This window comes from Rana temporaria, chromosome 2 (assembly GCF_905171775.1).
Source record: "Rana temporaria chromosome 2, aRanTem1.1, whole genome shotgun sequence".
Lineage (NCBI taxonomy): Eukaryota > Metazoa > Chordata > Amphibia > Anura > Ranidae > Rana > Rana temporaria.
In genome coordinates, this window is record NC_053490.1 from 347,697,239 (window position 1) to 347,712,396 (window position 15,158).

Below are 15,158 nucleotides of genomic sequence, written 5' to 3' on the forward strand. Positions count from 1 at the left end.
CAAGTCCCCTATCCTCCCAAATAGCCCCCTAGCACATACCGTACCCTCTCCCCCCACCCCTGATTCAAAGAGATGTGTTCTGCTACACAGGGGACAATCATGGAATCTGGGACCCAGTAGCTGCTGCATTTCCCACCCTAGGCTTATACTTGAGTCAATATGTCTTCCCAGTTTTTTTTGTGGTAAAATTAGGTGCCTTGGCTTTTATTTTCGGGTGGGCTTATCCTCGAGTATATATGGTAATTACTAAAATAAATTAACAATATTTTTTTTGAGATGCACCTGTATGTGTTGTGGGTTGGTACAGCATGTGAATGAATGAATGAATGAATGACTTGTATAGCGCAACGCATGCGAACTGAATCGCCTCTGGGCGCTTTCTCCAGCCAGTGTCTGCTTGGCTGGTGCGGTCAATTTTTACCCCGTAGGATCATGACATGCTAGGGACACACAGTCATACACACATATATACATATATACTGGGCCAATTTGGACGAGATCCAATTTACCAACCAGCATGTCTTTGGAGTGTGTGAGGGAACCGGAGTACCCGGAGGAAACCCACGCAGACACAGGGAGAACATGCAAACTCCAAGCAGATGGTGTCGTGCTTGGGATTCGAACCAGCAAACCTTTTGCTGCTAGGCGAAAGTGCTACTCACTGCACCACTGTGCTGCCCTGTGGACTAATTGTGAAAGTTTGCATTATTGGTGCTGTAAAAAAAAAAAAACATAATAAGCTGTTTGTTTCTGTCACTTGTCTACAATTTTTATTATTATATAATCAGTCACATTGTATTGCTTTGTTATATTCTAGGCTGACGGATGTGGATAAAAAACGATTGTGGGAAATGCGCTATTACTGCTATTCTGAATTCAGCTCTCTTCCCTTGGTGCTGGCCAGTGCCCCTAGCTGGCAATGGGCATGCTTGCCAGATATATATAGCTTGCTGGACAATTGGACTCAAATGAAACATCAAGATGCTCTGGGGCTGCTTCATGCCACGTATGTGATAGCACTGCTAATTCCATTTGTTATATATTCTAGTTATTATCTAGTTTTAACTATGCATGAGCTAAAATGCATCTATAAAAATAAAATTTTCTTCTTTCATTCAATTGTTATGAATGTCCATTGGTGCTAAATTTATCCCAGTTACAGCAAAAAAGAAAGGTATTTATATTTACAGCTGTGTAACCAGCCATTCCTTTACAAAGGGGGGAAAAGGTTTTGTGTGTTAGTACTAATTGGTAGTGAACTAGGCACTCCACTCACCACCACTTCCGCTAAGTTAAATTTATCTATATCCAACCTTTTTTTCAGTTTTGGTAAATGTTAAATCCTTGTCAGTTTTTTTTTTTTTTTTTTTTATTGTTTCCCCTCACATCTCATCCCTGAGAAGTTTGAGGAAATATTTTCAAAGTTAGGGTGCACAGTGGGTGCACAGATAGCAATAAAAACCTGCCATGGCAAAACCATACACGTTCTGGTTGATATTTACTTTTCTGTAGCTTTCAGAATTCTCTGAACTGCAGACCCCTGGAGAAGCTTTCAATACCCATGGTTTCCTGGTTTGCTGATCACATGATCAGTGTGACAGCCAATCACATTGACCACATGATCAAGAAAAACCCATGTACCACCTCTGGGGTTAAACATTTTCAAAAAGAAAGCTCTCGCTAGTGGAAATGGGATAGATATATAGACAGGGGAATTTCCAAAGACTTTGGCAGACAGTATCTGGAGTAGGCATGCATGGCAACCAGTCACCTTCTATCTTTCATTTTCAAAGTTTAACAAGCTGCATAGTTACCATGCACAACTGCTCCAGATTCCGCCAATGTTTTGTTAAATTCCCCACCATAAAGCTACTTTATGCTCTGTCGGCAAATTTGAACAATCTCTCTACCATGTGCCACAAAACAACATGCTATTGGCTTCTGAGAAACACGTGTTGCCGTGTATCATGTGGGATGTGGGGGAAAGATTTAGGGAGTTTCACTGCATGCTTTGAGTGGCTTTGCACCCAACAGTGGCTGCTGTTGCCAATATATATGTGACTCTTACTGCATGACTAGCACCCTCCAATTTGTTCATTGTTGACACCCATATTCTAACACATGAATGCACATTTATTTATCGTACATCACGGGACACAGAGCGGCATATTCATTACTATACGGGTTATATGGAGTACCTTCAGGTGATGGACACTGGCAATCTCAAACAGGAAGTCCCCTCCCTATATAACCCCCTCCCCTAGAGGGAGTACCTCAGTTTTTTCTCCAGTGTCTTAGGTGTTGGTCACAAAATAGTTTGCCTCCATGTCCTTGGGACTAAGCCAGGGTTGGACTGGCCATCGGGACTACCGGGAGTTTCCCGGTGGGCCGATGGCTCAGTGGGCCAGTTGTCACTCAGGGGCGTCGGGAGGGGGTGGCTAAAGCCCCGAATGGGTCCCCAAAAAGCCCGGAGTCCGCCCTGACTGTAAACATCCAGACCAGTGATGATTGGTGGGCAAGCGGGGGCGTGCGGCCGCAGTGAGAGTGGAGCTGTCAAAACGATGTCGGGGATGGGCGGGGCCAATATGCGGGGGCACCCCCATCATCAGTGCTTAGATGTGACAGCTCCACTCTCACTGCAGCAGCAAGCCCGATACCAATGTGCGGGGCTCCTTTCCTCCAGTACATTTGCAAACACTGCCTGTATACACTCTGACAGTCAGAATGTATACAGGCAGTGTTTGCTATGTACTGGACGAAGGGGGCCCCGCACATCGGTATCGGGTCATGCGGCTGCAGAGTCTGACTGCTGGCTGGGGAGGAAGGTGGTGGCCGCACCCGTTGCCACTACTGCAAGTAGGGTGGAGTGCACTGTGCAGGGTGACAACAGTGAACCTGTTGAACACCCTGCCTGTGTGTCCTCTCCCGTGTAACTCCTCCTCCTTCCCCCCCACAGCCGCTCTCATCCATACAATAGAAGACTGTCCGAGCAGAAGTTGCTGTTAAAAAGTTAAAAAGCCTGTGATTGGTTGCTAGGGGCAGTCCTAGCAACCAATCGTCTGTCTGTAACATTCAAAGTTGAACAGCTCCCGCCTTCTGCTTGGACGCTTTGCATCCTCTGAGTGTCTTCTCACTGCTGTGTAAGGTAAGGGAGGGGGCACTGACATAAAGGGAGCTGTGTTTTGTTGCAAAGGATACCAAAAAGAAGGGGACTGTGTAAGGAGGGGGGGGTCAGTGTTTGTGTAAGGAGGGGGGTCAGTGTTTGTGTAAGGAGGGGGGTCAGTGTTTGTGTAAGGAGGGGGGTCAGTGTTTGTGTGAGGAGGGGGGACAGTGTTTGTGTAAGGAGGGGGGGGACAGTGTTTGTGTAAGGAGGGGGGGGGACAGTGTTTGTGTAAGAAGGGGGGGGGACAGTGTTTGTGTAAGGAGGGGGGGGGACAGTGTTTGTGTAAGGAGGGGGGGGACAGTGTTTGTGTAAGGAGGGGGGGACAGTGTTTGTGTAAGGAGGGGGGGGACAGTGTTTGTGTAAGGAGGGGGGGGGACAGTGTTTGTGTAAGGAGGGGGGGGGCAGTGTTTGTGTAAGGAGGGGGGGGACAGTGGTTGTGTAAGGAGGGGGGGGGACAGTGTTTGTGTAAGGAGGGGGGGGGGACAGTGTTTGTGTAAGGAGGGGGGGGACAGTGTTTGTGTAAGGAGGGGGGGGGGACAGTGTTTGTGTAAGGAGGGGGGGACAGTGTTTGTGTAAGGAGGGGGGGACAGTGTTTGTGTAAGGAGGGGGGGTCAGTGTTTGTGTAAGGAGGGGGGGGGGGACAGTGTTTGTGTAAGGAGGGGGGGACAGTGTTTGTTTCAGGAGGGGGGTCAGTGTATGTGTCTGATTTTTTTTTTAATATGCAGCGGGGGGGGGGGGGTAAATGCACTGCCGCTGGTCATAGTAACTGATTTATTAGACCCTTTCACACTGAGCCGCCCATAGCGTCGGCGGTAAAACGCCGCTATTTTTACCGCCGACAATTGCGTATAGTTTGTGTGTGTGTGTGTGCAAAAATTAAGTGGGCCGGTCTGGATGAAGTCCAGGGCCAAATTTTTGTCCCAGTCCACCCCTGGACTAAGCAGACTATACCGGATCTGTCCAAAGTGCCTCAGAGCCAAAGTGGATGGTACCCGGGCCCCAAGTTGTGGGGTTTTTGCCTATAATGCCTCTCCTTGGGGGGCTGGATCCTGGGCCCAGAACTTTGATCCTTTTTCCAAGGTCCAAAAGCGCTGTTGCCAGGATGCTGTATAGGTCCAGGGCAGTGGTGTTCCTTCCAGGACCCGAGTCCCTGAAGGTCTACTACAGAACCCAAGGAGATGGGGGAAGATTGGGCCTCTTGCTTACAGCAATACCCTGCTTCGTCGGCAGGTCCCTCAGGGGGAAAGTCTAGTTGGGATAGCCTGGGATGCTCTGCATGGGCGACTCTTTCCACTATGTCTGCTAGACAGGATGGTTACCTCCCATTTACTATTGTATCCCCCCACCACTTGACTGTGTTAGCCTATATGTTTTGCTGCTCCGCATGGCTGTTGAGGGGTAGGGGCTCTTTTCCTCGTTCTCTAGGACAAGCAAGGACTAGCCCACCCCCGTTTTTCCCTGGCTTGGCTTGTTTTCTAAAGGGGCCAGGGACTTGCCTTACAGGTGCTCGCAGGGTTCGCTACAGGCGTTTCTGTGTCCCTTCTCACGCCACTGGCGTTGCTGCTCCTCTTCTGCCAGGTGTTTCTTCTCCCTCTGGGACGCGCGCATGATATAGAGGCACGCGCGGAGGGGGCGGGGAGCGTAGCGATGTCGGCGGGGAGGAGGGGGCATTCCCCCTCGCTGTTATCTTTGGCAGTGTCTGCCCTCGGGTCAGTGTAAGATTTGTCTGCTGGCCGGAGGGACGCAGAGCGGGACACAGAGCGGCGGTCGGTGTGTGGCGACACCTGGTGGCGGTAAAGAGACCTGTTGGGTCTGGAGCTGGGCTCCCCACTGACCAAAAAAAAAAAGAGGAGATAAACCCACTTTTTTTTGTTTAAGGCCAAAGGTCTCTAGCAGCAGTCTGGCTGCTAACAGTCTTTTCCTAAGGGAACAGTGCATAAAAATAAAAAAAAGGATATATACAAGGAAAGGGTGAGCACTGCCTTTCCACTGGCTTTAAAGGATTCTTTTCTACCTTAAGCTATATATATTTTTTTCTCTCCTTGCTACAACAGTTAGTTGTTGCTAGCGGAGTGCCTCGGTATTGTATCATGGGCCCTAAAGGTTCGGGGACTAAAAATGCAAAAAAACAGAAGGGTTCCCCCTCTAGCTCTGAGGATCTTAGCCAGGCCATGCCAGTTCTGTCCTCTCCTGGAAAGCTAGAAGACGCCACCTTTGAGGAGCCATTAGGTGTGGTGGGTGCTGTGGCTGGCCCCATTCTACCCGACCCGGTGTTTGTCACACAGGAAATGCTAGCTGTCTCCCTGGACGGGTTAGAACAGAGATTGACCACGTTACTTCTTAATTCTCTTGCAGGCAAGAAGCGGGCTAGGTCTCCGTCACCTAAATTGGTGTCCTCAGATGCTGAGATTCTCTCCCCCGAGGAGTTAGAATCCCAGGAGGACCAAACGGAGCAAAACCTAGAATGTTTAGACATTGAGGAGTCCACTATTGAGGAACCCTTTTTGGTCTACCAAGCAGATAATCTGTGGGTCCAGTCCTTGACGGACATGGTCCGCTCAGCTTTTAAGCTGCTCTTACCAGGGCCTCAGATTCCTGCTGTGTCTTCCTTGGGCTTCTTAAAAGCCCCGTTAAGTAACGCGGTGTTTCCGGTTCACCCTTTGTTAGAGGACTTGATCTTTCAAGATTGGGTCCGGCCCGATATAATTTTTGTACCTCCAAAGAGGTTTTCGGGGGCGTGGCCTGGACGGGCATGTGAACAGTCGCAGTTCACGGAGCTCCCGCTAACGATCCTACAGTGATCCTGTTCCCGGCTAACACCGACGCAGACGACCGGTTTACTTGAGCCAGTACGCTCCACAGGCTGCAGCGGTAGGCGAACTGACGGTCGGCGGGGATCCGAATGACCCGTAAACCGGAGAAGGGAGCCGCGGCCTCAGCTGCCATGGACATCCAAGATGGCGCCGGGGTCTCTCAGCAGCAGAAGGCAGCGCGCGGACCGGAGAAAAACCCGGAGGCTGGCGGTAAGATGACTAAGGCGGCTAAACAACAGGGGAAAGAACCCCCCAAAGACATGCTATACTACACCCAGAGGCTGCACGCAGCTCCCCGGCTCCTACGCAGTTAACATGGGCGCAGAGGGTGCAGGGCCAAAATGGCGATTCAGCCATGGATGACACGCTGCCACTTGAGAGCTCCTCGGACACTATGCAGGACATATTCGGGGAATTGCAGGAGGATGCCCCACAGCCCACACTCAGTGAAATCCTCCGGGCGGCGCAGAAGTGCACGACCTCGGTCACTGCCTCAGTGGATGGTCTGAAAGCGCAGTTTGGAGAGCTCACGGAGACGGTGTCCCTTATGCACCATGATCTCCAGAAGATCAGGGAAAGGACCACGGCCGTGGAGGGCCGCATCAGTGAGATAGAGGACGCGCTGCCACCCCTTACCAGAGATGCCAGGGCTGCACTACAGCAATCCGCACAGGCTAACGCGAAAACAGACGATATTGAGAACCGCCTGAGACAGAATAATGTCTGCGTGGTGGGCCTCCCGGAGAAGGTGGAAGGTAGGGACCCCACTGCATTTATTGAGACCTGGCTCCAAGAGGTGTTTGGCAAGGATGCATTCTCCACGCTGTTTGCAGTAGAGCGGGCGCACCGCACGCCTCCCAGACCCCTTCCCCCTGGCAGCCCCCCCAGATCCATGCTTGCCAGACTCCTGAATTATTGGGACAGGGAAACCATCCTGAGGCTGGCCAGGGAAAGGGGAACGGTACATTACAATGGAGCCAGAGTATCGTTTTACCCTGACTTTTCAGCAGAGGTGCAGCGTAAGAGAGCCAAGTTTATGGAAGTTAAAAAACGCCTACAGAGGATCCAAGTTAACTATGCCATGCTGTTTCCGGCCAAGCTGCGAGTCACGGTGAGGGGCCAGGCTACATTCTTTGAATCGGCGGCGGAGGCTGCACAGTGGCTGGATCACAATGAACAGGACCTGAGGAGGCGCCGAGAGGAGGACCGGGGTGACTGAGGTATTGCCTGTGCCCTTACTTGAGTATTGTGTTCGTCGCAGACCAGTTGAAGAGTTACCTGCAAGCCGGGACTGTTCCTGTTTTTTGCTTTGTTAGCACTACTTTAGAGCTTCAGAAGTTGAATTGCACCCCCTCTGGAATCTATGCTACAGGGGGGGGCCTGCACACATGTGCGATTTGATGCAACTACCGACCCCCGGCTGGGGGAGTCCACCTTTGTTTTTGGGTGCCCTGTTGGCACACGTCGATTGCTGAGCCCGCGTAGCGGGAGATCGTGGAGGAGATCGACCTCTGCCCCGGACGGGGCTGAGGGGTGGACACATATGTTAAGTTACTTTTTGTTAACAGTTTTTGATACTTTGCTCACAAGACTACACCACTTGATGCACGGCTACTTGCTGGAACTGAACTGGCCCCGGCTGGGGCCCAGCTCACTGGACCTGACTCTGAGGCCTCAGACAGTAATTATTGTTTAACTCAACCATGGCCACCACCCCGATAGTGTCTTGGAATGTGCGAGGTGTCCATGACCCACTGAAACGAACTATGATACGTGCTGGCCTGAAAAAAATTCTCCCTGCTATTGTGGGTTTACAAGAAACCCACCTCACTAAAGACACAGTAGGGTGTCTGGGATTTTCCTGGGTGGGCAAGGCCTATCATTCTACCCACACCTCCTATTCAAGGGGGGTAAGTGTGCTGATCCATAGTGCCTTGGCCTACCAGGAAATTGATGCACTGGTTGACACGCTTGGGAGATATGTGTTTTTATATTGCAAATTGTATACGGTGTCTATGGTTCTAGCTTTTGTATATATTCCTCCCCCTTTTTCGAGGGAGGTGCTGCAGCTACTTTTGACCTATCTGGGGAATAAGCCAGATGTCCCTGTAATGATCATGGGGGACTTTAATGCCTGTATGGATCCGAGAGAGGATAGACATCCGCCAGCTAGGATACCCCAGGGGTGCAGGGGAACGGCTTTAAGCAGATTGCTGGGGGAGGTGGGGTGGCTTGATGTCTGGAGGGCTAGATCTCCTACAACCAAACAGTTCTCATGCTTCTCTAAGACGCACGGCTCATTGTCCCGTATAGATCTGTGTGTTGGGTCCCCACAGGTTCTCCACATGGTTCCCAAGATAAAATACTTTCCGAGGGGGGTCTCTGATCACTCTCCGCTGGTGGCACACCTGACCACCCGCCCGGTGCCCTCTTTGCCCAGAGCCCCTTGGAAATTAAACGCTTTCTGGCTGAAATTGTTCAGTTCCCATGACCAGGTTGCGCGCCGGATAGAGCAGTACTTTGTGGAAAATTGGGAGGGGCTGGGACTCAGGGCTGGGACGCCTCCAAGGCCTGTTTAAGGGGAACATTTATTGAGGAGATTGCGTCAATTAAACACAACTCGTCAGCCCTGTTAGAGCGGGTGGAGGACCAGGTGAAGCAGTTGGAACTGACCTATGTGCTCGACCCCTCAGAGTCCGCGAGGGAGGTATGGATGTCGGCCCAGGACTCCCTGGACCGGCTGAGATCCTCCGCCGCGGAGAAAAAGCAATTTTTCACCCAACAGGCCTACTATGAGGAGGGGGAGAAGACGGGCCGTTTGTTAGCCAGGATTGCCCCGTCTCAGCAGGCGTCCCCTGCCATAGGAGCGATCCGGGATGTGCAGGGGCGGCTGGTGAATGACCCTGAGCTGATCCTGAAGGAAATGGCTGCTTTTTACTCTGAGCTGTACAAATCTAGAGATGACTTCACGGACGTGGAGCTGCAGCACTACATGGATGCGGTGGCTCTCCCGACCTTGAATGACAGGGCGAGGTGTGAGATGGAGAAGCCGCTAACCCTGGAGGAGCTGGGCGAGGCGGTTGCATCCTTCCCCACGTGTAAGGCCCCGGGAGACGACGGACTGCCCATAGAGGTGTATGCTCAGTATGGAGGGGTGATGTTGCCCAAGTTACTCGAGGTATTTAATGCCTCGTTGGAATCGGGGGTCCTACCCCCGTCCATGACAAGGGCGAATATCATCCTGCTGCTGAAGGCGGGCAAGGACCCTCTGGACCCTGGGTCATACAGGCCTATCTCTCTCCTGCAGAGTGACGTTAAAATACTTGCGAAAGTACTGGCCCTGCGAGTGAATAAAATTATCTTGTCCATTGTACACTCAGACCAAGCGGGATTCATGCCGTGTAAATCCACAGCGACGAACCTCCGGCGGCTATATTTGAATATGCAGACCCCATCGGACTCCGCTGGCAGTAGGGCTCTGTTGTCGCTTGATGCCAACAAGGCCTTCGACAGTGTCGGCTGGCGGTACCTCTGGGCGGTACTGACCAAATTTGGTTTTGGCCCTAGGTTCCTGGGGTGGGTCTGGCTCCTGTATGATACACCAAAGGCGGCCATACGTATGGCGGATAGGATGTCTCAAGCTTTTGCTCTGGGTAGGGGGACCAGGCAGGGATGTCCCCTGTCCCCCCTGCGTTTGCTCTGGCCATAGAGCCCCTCGCGGTTCTGGTAAGGAACTGCGAGGCGGTACGGGGGTTCAGATATGGCGAAGTCCGCGAGAAAATTATGTTGTATGCGGATGACATGCTCCTCTTTTTGGAGGATGCAGAGGGATCCCTAAGACAGGTCATGGCCATTATTGCAGAGTTTGGCCGCTTTTCGGGGCTCACGATTAATTGGTCTAAGTCCGCCCTGATGTTTCTAGATGGGGAACCTGAAGGCGGGAGTGGCCATGTGTGTCCCGTACCTGTAGTGACATCGTTTAAATACCTGGGGGTTTGGATATCCCCCACAATAACTGACTACTGCAAACTGAATGTGCACCCCCTCCTGTCCAAATTTAGAGACAACATACAAATTTGGAATAAACTGAGAATGTCTCAAGCGGGTAAAACTAACCTCATCAAGATGATACTAATGCCTCAATTGCTATATTTCCTGCATAATGCGCCCATGGTGATTACCCTTAAAATATTCCGAGTGGTCAATTCTCTTTTCAGACAGTTGTTGTGGCATACCAGAACCCCCAGGATTAAATTAGAACAGCTGCAGCGCCCAAAGGAGGGGGGAGGGCTGGCTTTACCCAATCCCTGGATATACTACCTGGCTGCCCAGCTCCAACACTTGATAGGGGCAACAGGGTCGCAACCTGGGACCTCGGCGGCCAGGCTGATGTTGAAGGGAGCTGGGGTAGCCACGATACCTGAGGAGCTGGAGGCTCGCAAGTTTCACAAACCCAATAAACGCATGCCCACTTATGCTCTTGTTCAAAAGGTGTGGAATAAGGCCAGACAGCTGCAGGATGTTGGGGGCTTCACTGAATTTAGCCCTATTTGGGGGAACGATTCCTATGAGGAGTTGGCCAAAATTGAACAGGGTCACAGGTGGAGTGCTTTTGGGGTCACGCATCTTAAACATGTCTTTAGGGGGGGGACCCTGCTACCTTTCAGTGAATTACAAATCAGATTTAACCTACCCCGCACCATGCAGTTTTATTACATGCAGTTGCAACATGCAGTGAGGGCTCAGGGGACAGCAGTTGACTGGGTTCAGTCCCCCACACCGGTTTTCCGGGCACTATGTCAGGCGCAGGACACCAAGGGCATGATCTCACACTGCTACAACATGCTCCTATCTTCATTCCTGGAAGGGCATCCCATGAGGGTAGCTGAACGGTGGGAGGCAGACTTGGGGCCTATTGAGGGGGACATGTGGGAGGAGGCTCTACAGGCGGTGAATACCTGCTCACTAAACGTGTCACAAAAGGAATCCCAGCTCTACATTTTACTTCAGGTGCACTACACTCCAGAGAGACTCTTCAGAATGGGCCGGGCTCCGGACCCGCTATGTGGGCGGTGCAGGGCGGCACAGGGCGATCTGGTCCACCTGCTTTGGCGCTGTCCCAAGCTGCATAGATACTGGGCGGGGGTCCTGGCGACCCTAAACTCGGTGTTCCAGACCAATGTCCCACTGGACCCACTTTGCTGCCTGCTGGGCATTCTGGAGGGAGTGATAGAGGAGGAAGCCACTAGGGCGGCGTTAGCCAGGGCATTGTTCCAGGCGAGGAAACTCATTCTTATACACTGGAAATCAAGGGGGCCCCCTTCGGTTCAGACCTGGATACAACATGTGGGTAGGACAATGCTTATGGAAAAGTACATTTACCAGCACAGGGGGAACGCAGGGAAATTCCTTAAACTCTGGGAGCCATGGCTCGCAACGCCCGGATTAAGCCCCTTGGAGCTAGTTAAAGCAAGGTTACTTGGGGGGTTGGAGAGGTAGGGGAAAAAATAAGCAAGGTTCGTGGCCTAGTAACTTTGGAGACCGTGAGGAGGGAGAAGAAATGGATCGAGGGGGGAGATAGGAGCTCGGGGCTGGGGGTCGGGTTTCATGTGTGAGTACAACAACGGAATACTATGGTGGGAAGAAGTGCATCTGTTTAAACTGTTTAAACTGTAAATTTGCTGTTACGCATGTTTACCTACAAAGTGTAAAATGTCATCCTTTTCGTGTCAATGTGTTGTGTGAGCAATAAAAACCTTTTTGATTCAAAAAAAAAAAAGAGGTTTTCTGTTCTGTACCCCATGGAGGAAAATTTTTCAAAGAAATGGGTGCTTCCCGCTGTGGATGCAGCGGTCTCTTGCGTAAATAAGTCTTTAACTTGTCCGGTAGAGAACATACAGATGTTAAAGGATCCGGTCGATAAGAGGTTAGAAACCCTTTTGAAAGCTTATTTTGCTACGGCAGGGGCAGTCGTGCAACCAGCTGTTGCTGCGATAGGCATTTGTCAGGCGTTAAAGGACCAGACAAAGCAGATGTTAAGGGAGGTTCCGGCTCAGCAAGCACAAGATCTGGCCGACCTCCCTAGGGCTCTGTGTTTTGCGGTGGATGCCATAAAGGACTCCATCCAACAGGCTTCCCGTCTGTCGTTATTTTTGGTACATATGCGAAGGCTCCTGTGGCTAAAGAATTGGTCAGCAGAGACTCCGTGTAAGAAGCTCTTAGCGGGTTTTCCTTTTCACGGAGGAAGGCTTTTTGGGGAAGATCTAGATAAGTACATACAGACAATATCAAGTGGTAAGAGTACTCTCTTACCGGTCAAAAAGAGATTTCGAGGTCCTACGTTTAAGCGGCAGCAATCTCCGGCCCCAGGGTCCTCGGCCCCCAGGCAGTATCGACGGCCTCCCGCACGGTCAAACTTTGGTAATAAGTCGCAGGGACAGGACACAGGTGGCAAGAGACCATGGTTCCGCAAACCAACTAAACCAGCTCCCAAGTCCGCTTTATGAAGGGGTGCCCCCACTCAATCGGGTGGGGGGGAGGCTTCGATTCTTTGCAAAAGTTTGGGAAGCCAAAATCCCCGACAAATGGGTTATTTACTTGGTGGCGACTGGCTACAAGATAGAATTTCGGGAGTTTCCCCCTCCTCATTTTCAGGAATCAAGAGTTCCAAACGATCCGGTAAAGGGGGCGGCTTTGCTGGCAGCCTTGGATCGTCTTCTAAACCAGGGGGTAATCATGGAGGTGCCAGCTCAGGAGCGCTTTTACTCCAATCTGTTTATCATTCCAAAGCCCAACGGCGATGTAAGGCCCATCCTGGATCTCAAGGTTCTAAACTCTTACCTGAGGATTCGGTCCTTTCGGATGGAATCCGTACGTTCTGCCGCCGCAGCCTTGCAGCAGGACGATTTTTTGGCCTCGATAGACATAAAGGACGCATATCTTCATGTTCCAATTTTTCAAGGGCATCAAAGATTCCTGCGCTTTGCAATCGCAGGGTGTCACTATCAATTTGTGGCTCTCCCCTTCGGGCTGGCTACGGCCCCCCGTGTGTTTACGAAGGTCCTGGCCCCCATCTTAGCCAATCTAAGGACTCAGGGAATCTCGATCCTGGCTTATTTGGACGACCTCCTGATCATAGATCACTCTGCCCCCGGCCTGAGTCGAGCAGTGACCCTTACGGTTCAGTACCTCGAGGTATTCGGTTGGGTTTTAAACCAGGAAAAGTCGGCTTTGCAGCCCACGAAACGGCTGGAATACCTCGGCATGCTGCTAGACACGGAACAACAAAGGGTGTTCCTCCCTTTAGAGAAATTCAAGGGGATCAAAGAATTGATCCAGTTGGTGCTAAGCAAAAGAGAGCCAACTATCCGATTGTGTATGAGATTACTGGGCAAAATGGTGGCCACCTTCGAGGCGGTGCCATATGCTCAGGCACACACTCGAGTCCTACAGACAACCATTCTGTCAGCTTGGAGCAAAGATCCACAAGCCCTGGATCTTCCTTTAACCCTTTCATCAAAGGTCCGGCAAAGTCTCTGATGGTGGCTAAAGCCTCGGAATCTACTAAAGGGAAAATCGTTCAGTCCCATCATCTGGAAGTTAGTAACCACTGGCTGGGCTGGGGAGCGGTCTTGGACGGGCAGATCCAGCAGGGGGTTTGGGCAGAGTCGGAAAGACTGCTGCCAATCAATGTCTTGGAGATCAGGGCTGCACGCTTAGCCTTAAGAGCCTGGACACCCAAGCTACAGGGGTCTGCGGTGAGAGTGCAGTCCGACAATACCACGACGGTGGCATATATAAACCACCAAGGGGGCACAAGGAGTCGAGCCGCCCAAAGGGAAGTGAACTTAATTTTCCTGTGGGCAGAGGCACATGTACCATGCATCTCGGCAATTTTTATCCCAGGGGTGGACAATTTACAGGCAGACTTCTTAAGTCGTCAGCAGCTGGTTCCAGGGGAGTGGTCCCTCCATTCCCAGGTCTTTCAGGAGATCTGCCAGAAATGGGGATCTCCGGATGTGGACATCATGGCATCAAGGTTCAAAAGGAAGCTGAGCAAGTTCATGTCCCGGACAAGGGACCCTCTGGCCTGTGGAACCGATGTGTTGGTTTGTCCTTGGCATCCGTTCAGTCTGCTGTATGCCTTCCCCCCGTTACAGATGCTGCCCCGCCTGCTGCCCAGGATCAGGGTAGAGAACATACCAGTCATTCTGATAGCCCCAGCATGGCCCCGGAGGTCGTGGTACTCACTGATCATGAGAATGTCAGTGGGGGAACCGTCCACTTCGTCCAGACCTACTCTCTCAAGGCCCGATACTCCACCCTGCCTTACGGCATCTAAATTTGACGGCTTGGCGGCTGAATCCCTGATTCTCTGGGGTAGGGGCCTATCTAGCCAGGTAATTTCTACTCTGATTAAGGCTAGAAAGCCAGTCTCCAGAGTAATTTATTACAGGGTTTGGAGAGCCTACGTAGGCTGGTGTGAGTCCCAAAGATGGCACCCTCGCAAATACACCATTGACAGGGTGTTGCGTTTCCTCCAGTTAGGAGTGGACAAAGGTTTGGCCCTAAGCACTATTAAAGGACAGATTTCTGCCTTATCAGTGTGGTTTCAGAGGCCTTTGGCCACGCACTCTTTGGTTAAAACTTTTTTGCAGGGGGTCTTACGCATTAATCCCCCAATCAAATCTCCGCTTTGTCCGTGGGATTTGAATCTTGTTTTGTCGGCTCTACAAAAGTGGCCTTTTGAACCTCTGAAGGAGGTTCCTTTGGTGTTACTCACTAGAAAATTAGTGTTTCTGGTTGCTATGGCCTCTGCTAGAAGAGTGTCAGAGCTGGCAGCCTTGTCTTGTAGAGAACCATACCTCATTCTGCATAGAGATAGGGTGGTTCTCCGTCCGCATCCGTCTTTTCTGCCTAAGGTTGTGTCCAGTTTTCACTTAAACCAGGATTTAATCCTGCCGTCCTTCTTTCCTAAGCCCACTTCCAGAGAGGAGGGCTTACTACATACCTTGGATATTGTCAGGGCCATGAAGGTCTACCTTAAGGCTACAGAAAAGTTTCGTAAGGCAGATATTTTGTTCATCCTGCCAGAAGGACCCAAGATCAGCATCTAAAGCTACCATCGCTAGATGGATTTAACAGTTAATCAGTCAAGCCTACGGCTTGAGGGGTTTGCCTCC

The 15,158-nt window shown here is 51.2% G+C and overlaps 1 protein-coding gene across 1 annotated transcript in view; it reads left to right on the forward strand.

The window, feature by feature from the left end:
* The window catches only part of PIK3C2B (phosphatidylinositol-4-phosphate 3-kinase catalytic subunit type 2 beta), a 1,746,470-nt gene that overhangs the window by 1,035,846 nt on the left and 695,466 nt on the right, over positions 1-15,158 (forward strand). Inside the window, 1 exon segment of the mRNA XM_040339537.1 lies at positions 818-1,006. Within this exon segment, the coding sequence (XP_040195471.1) occupies positions 818-1,006 (189 nt within the window).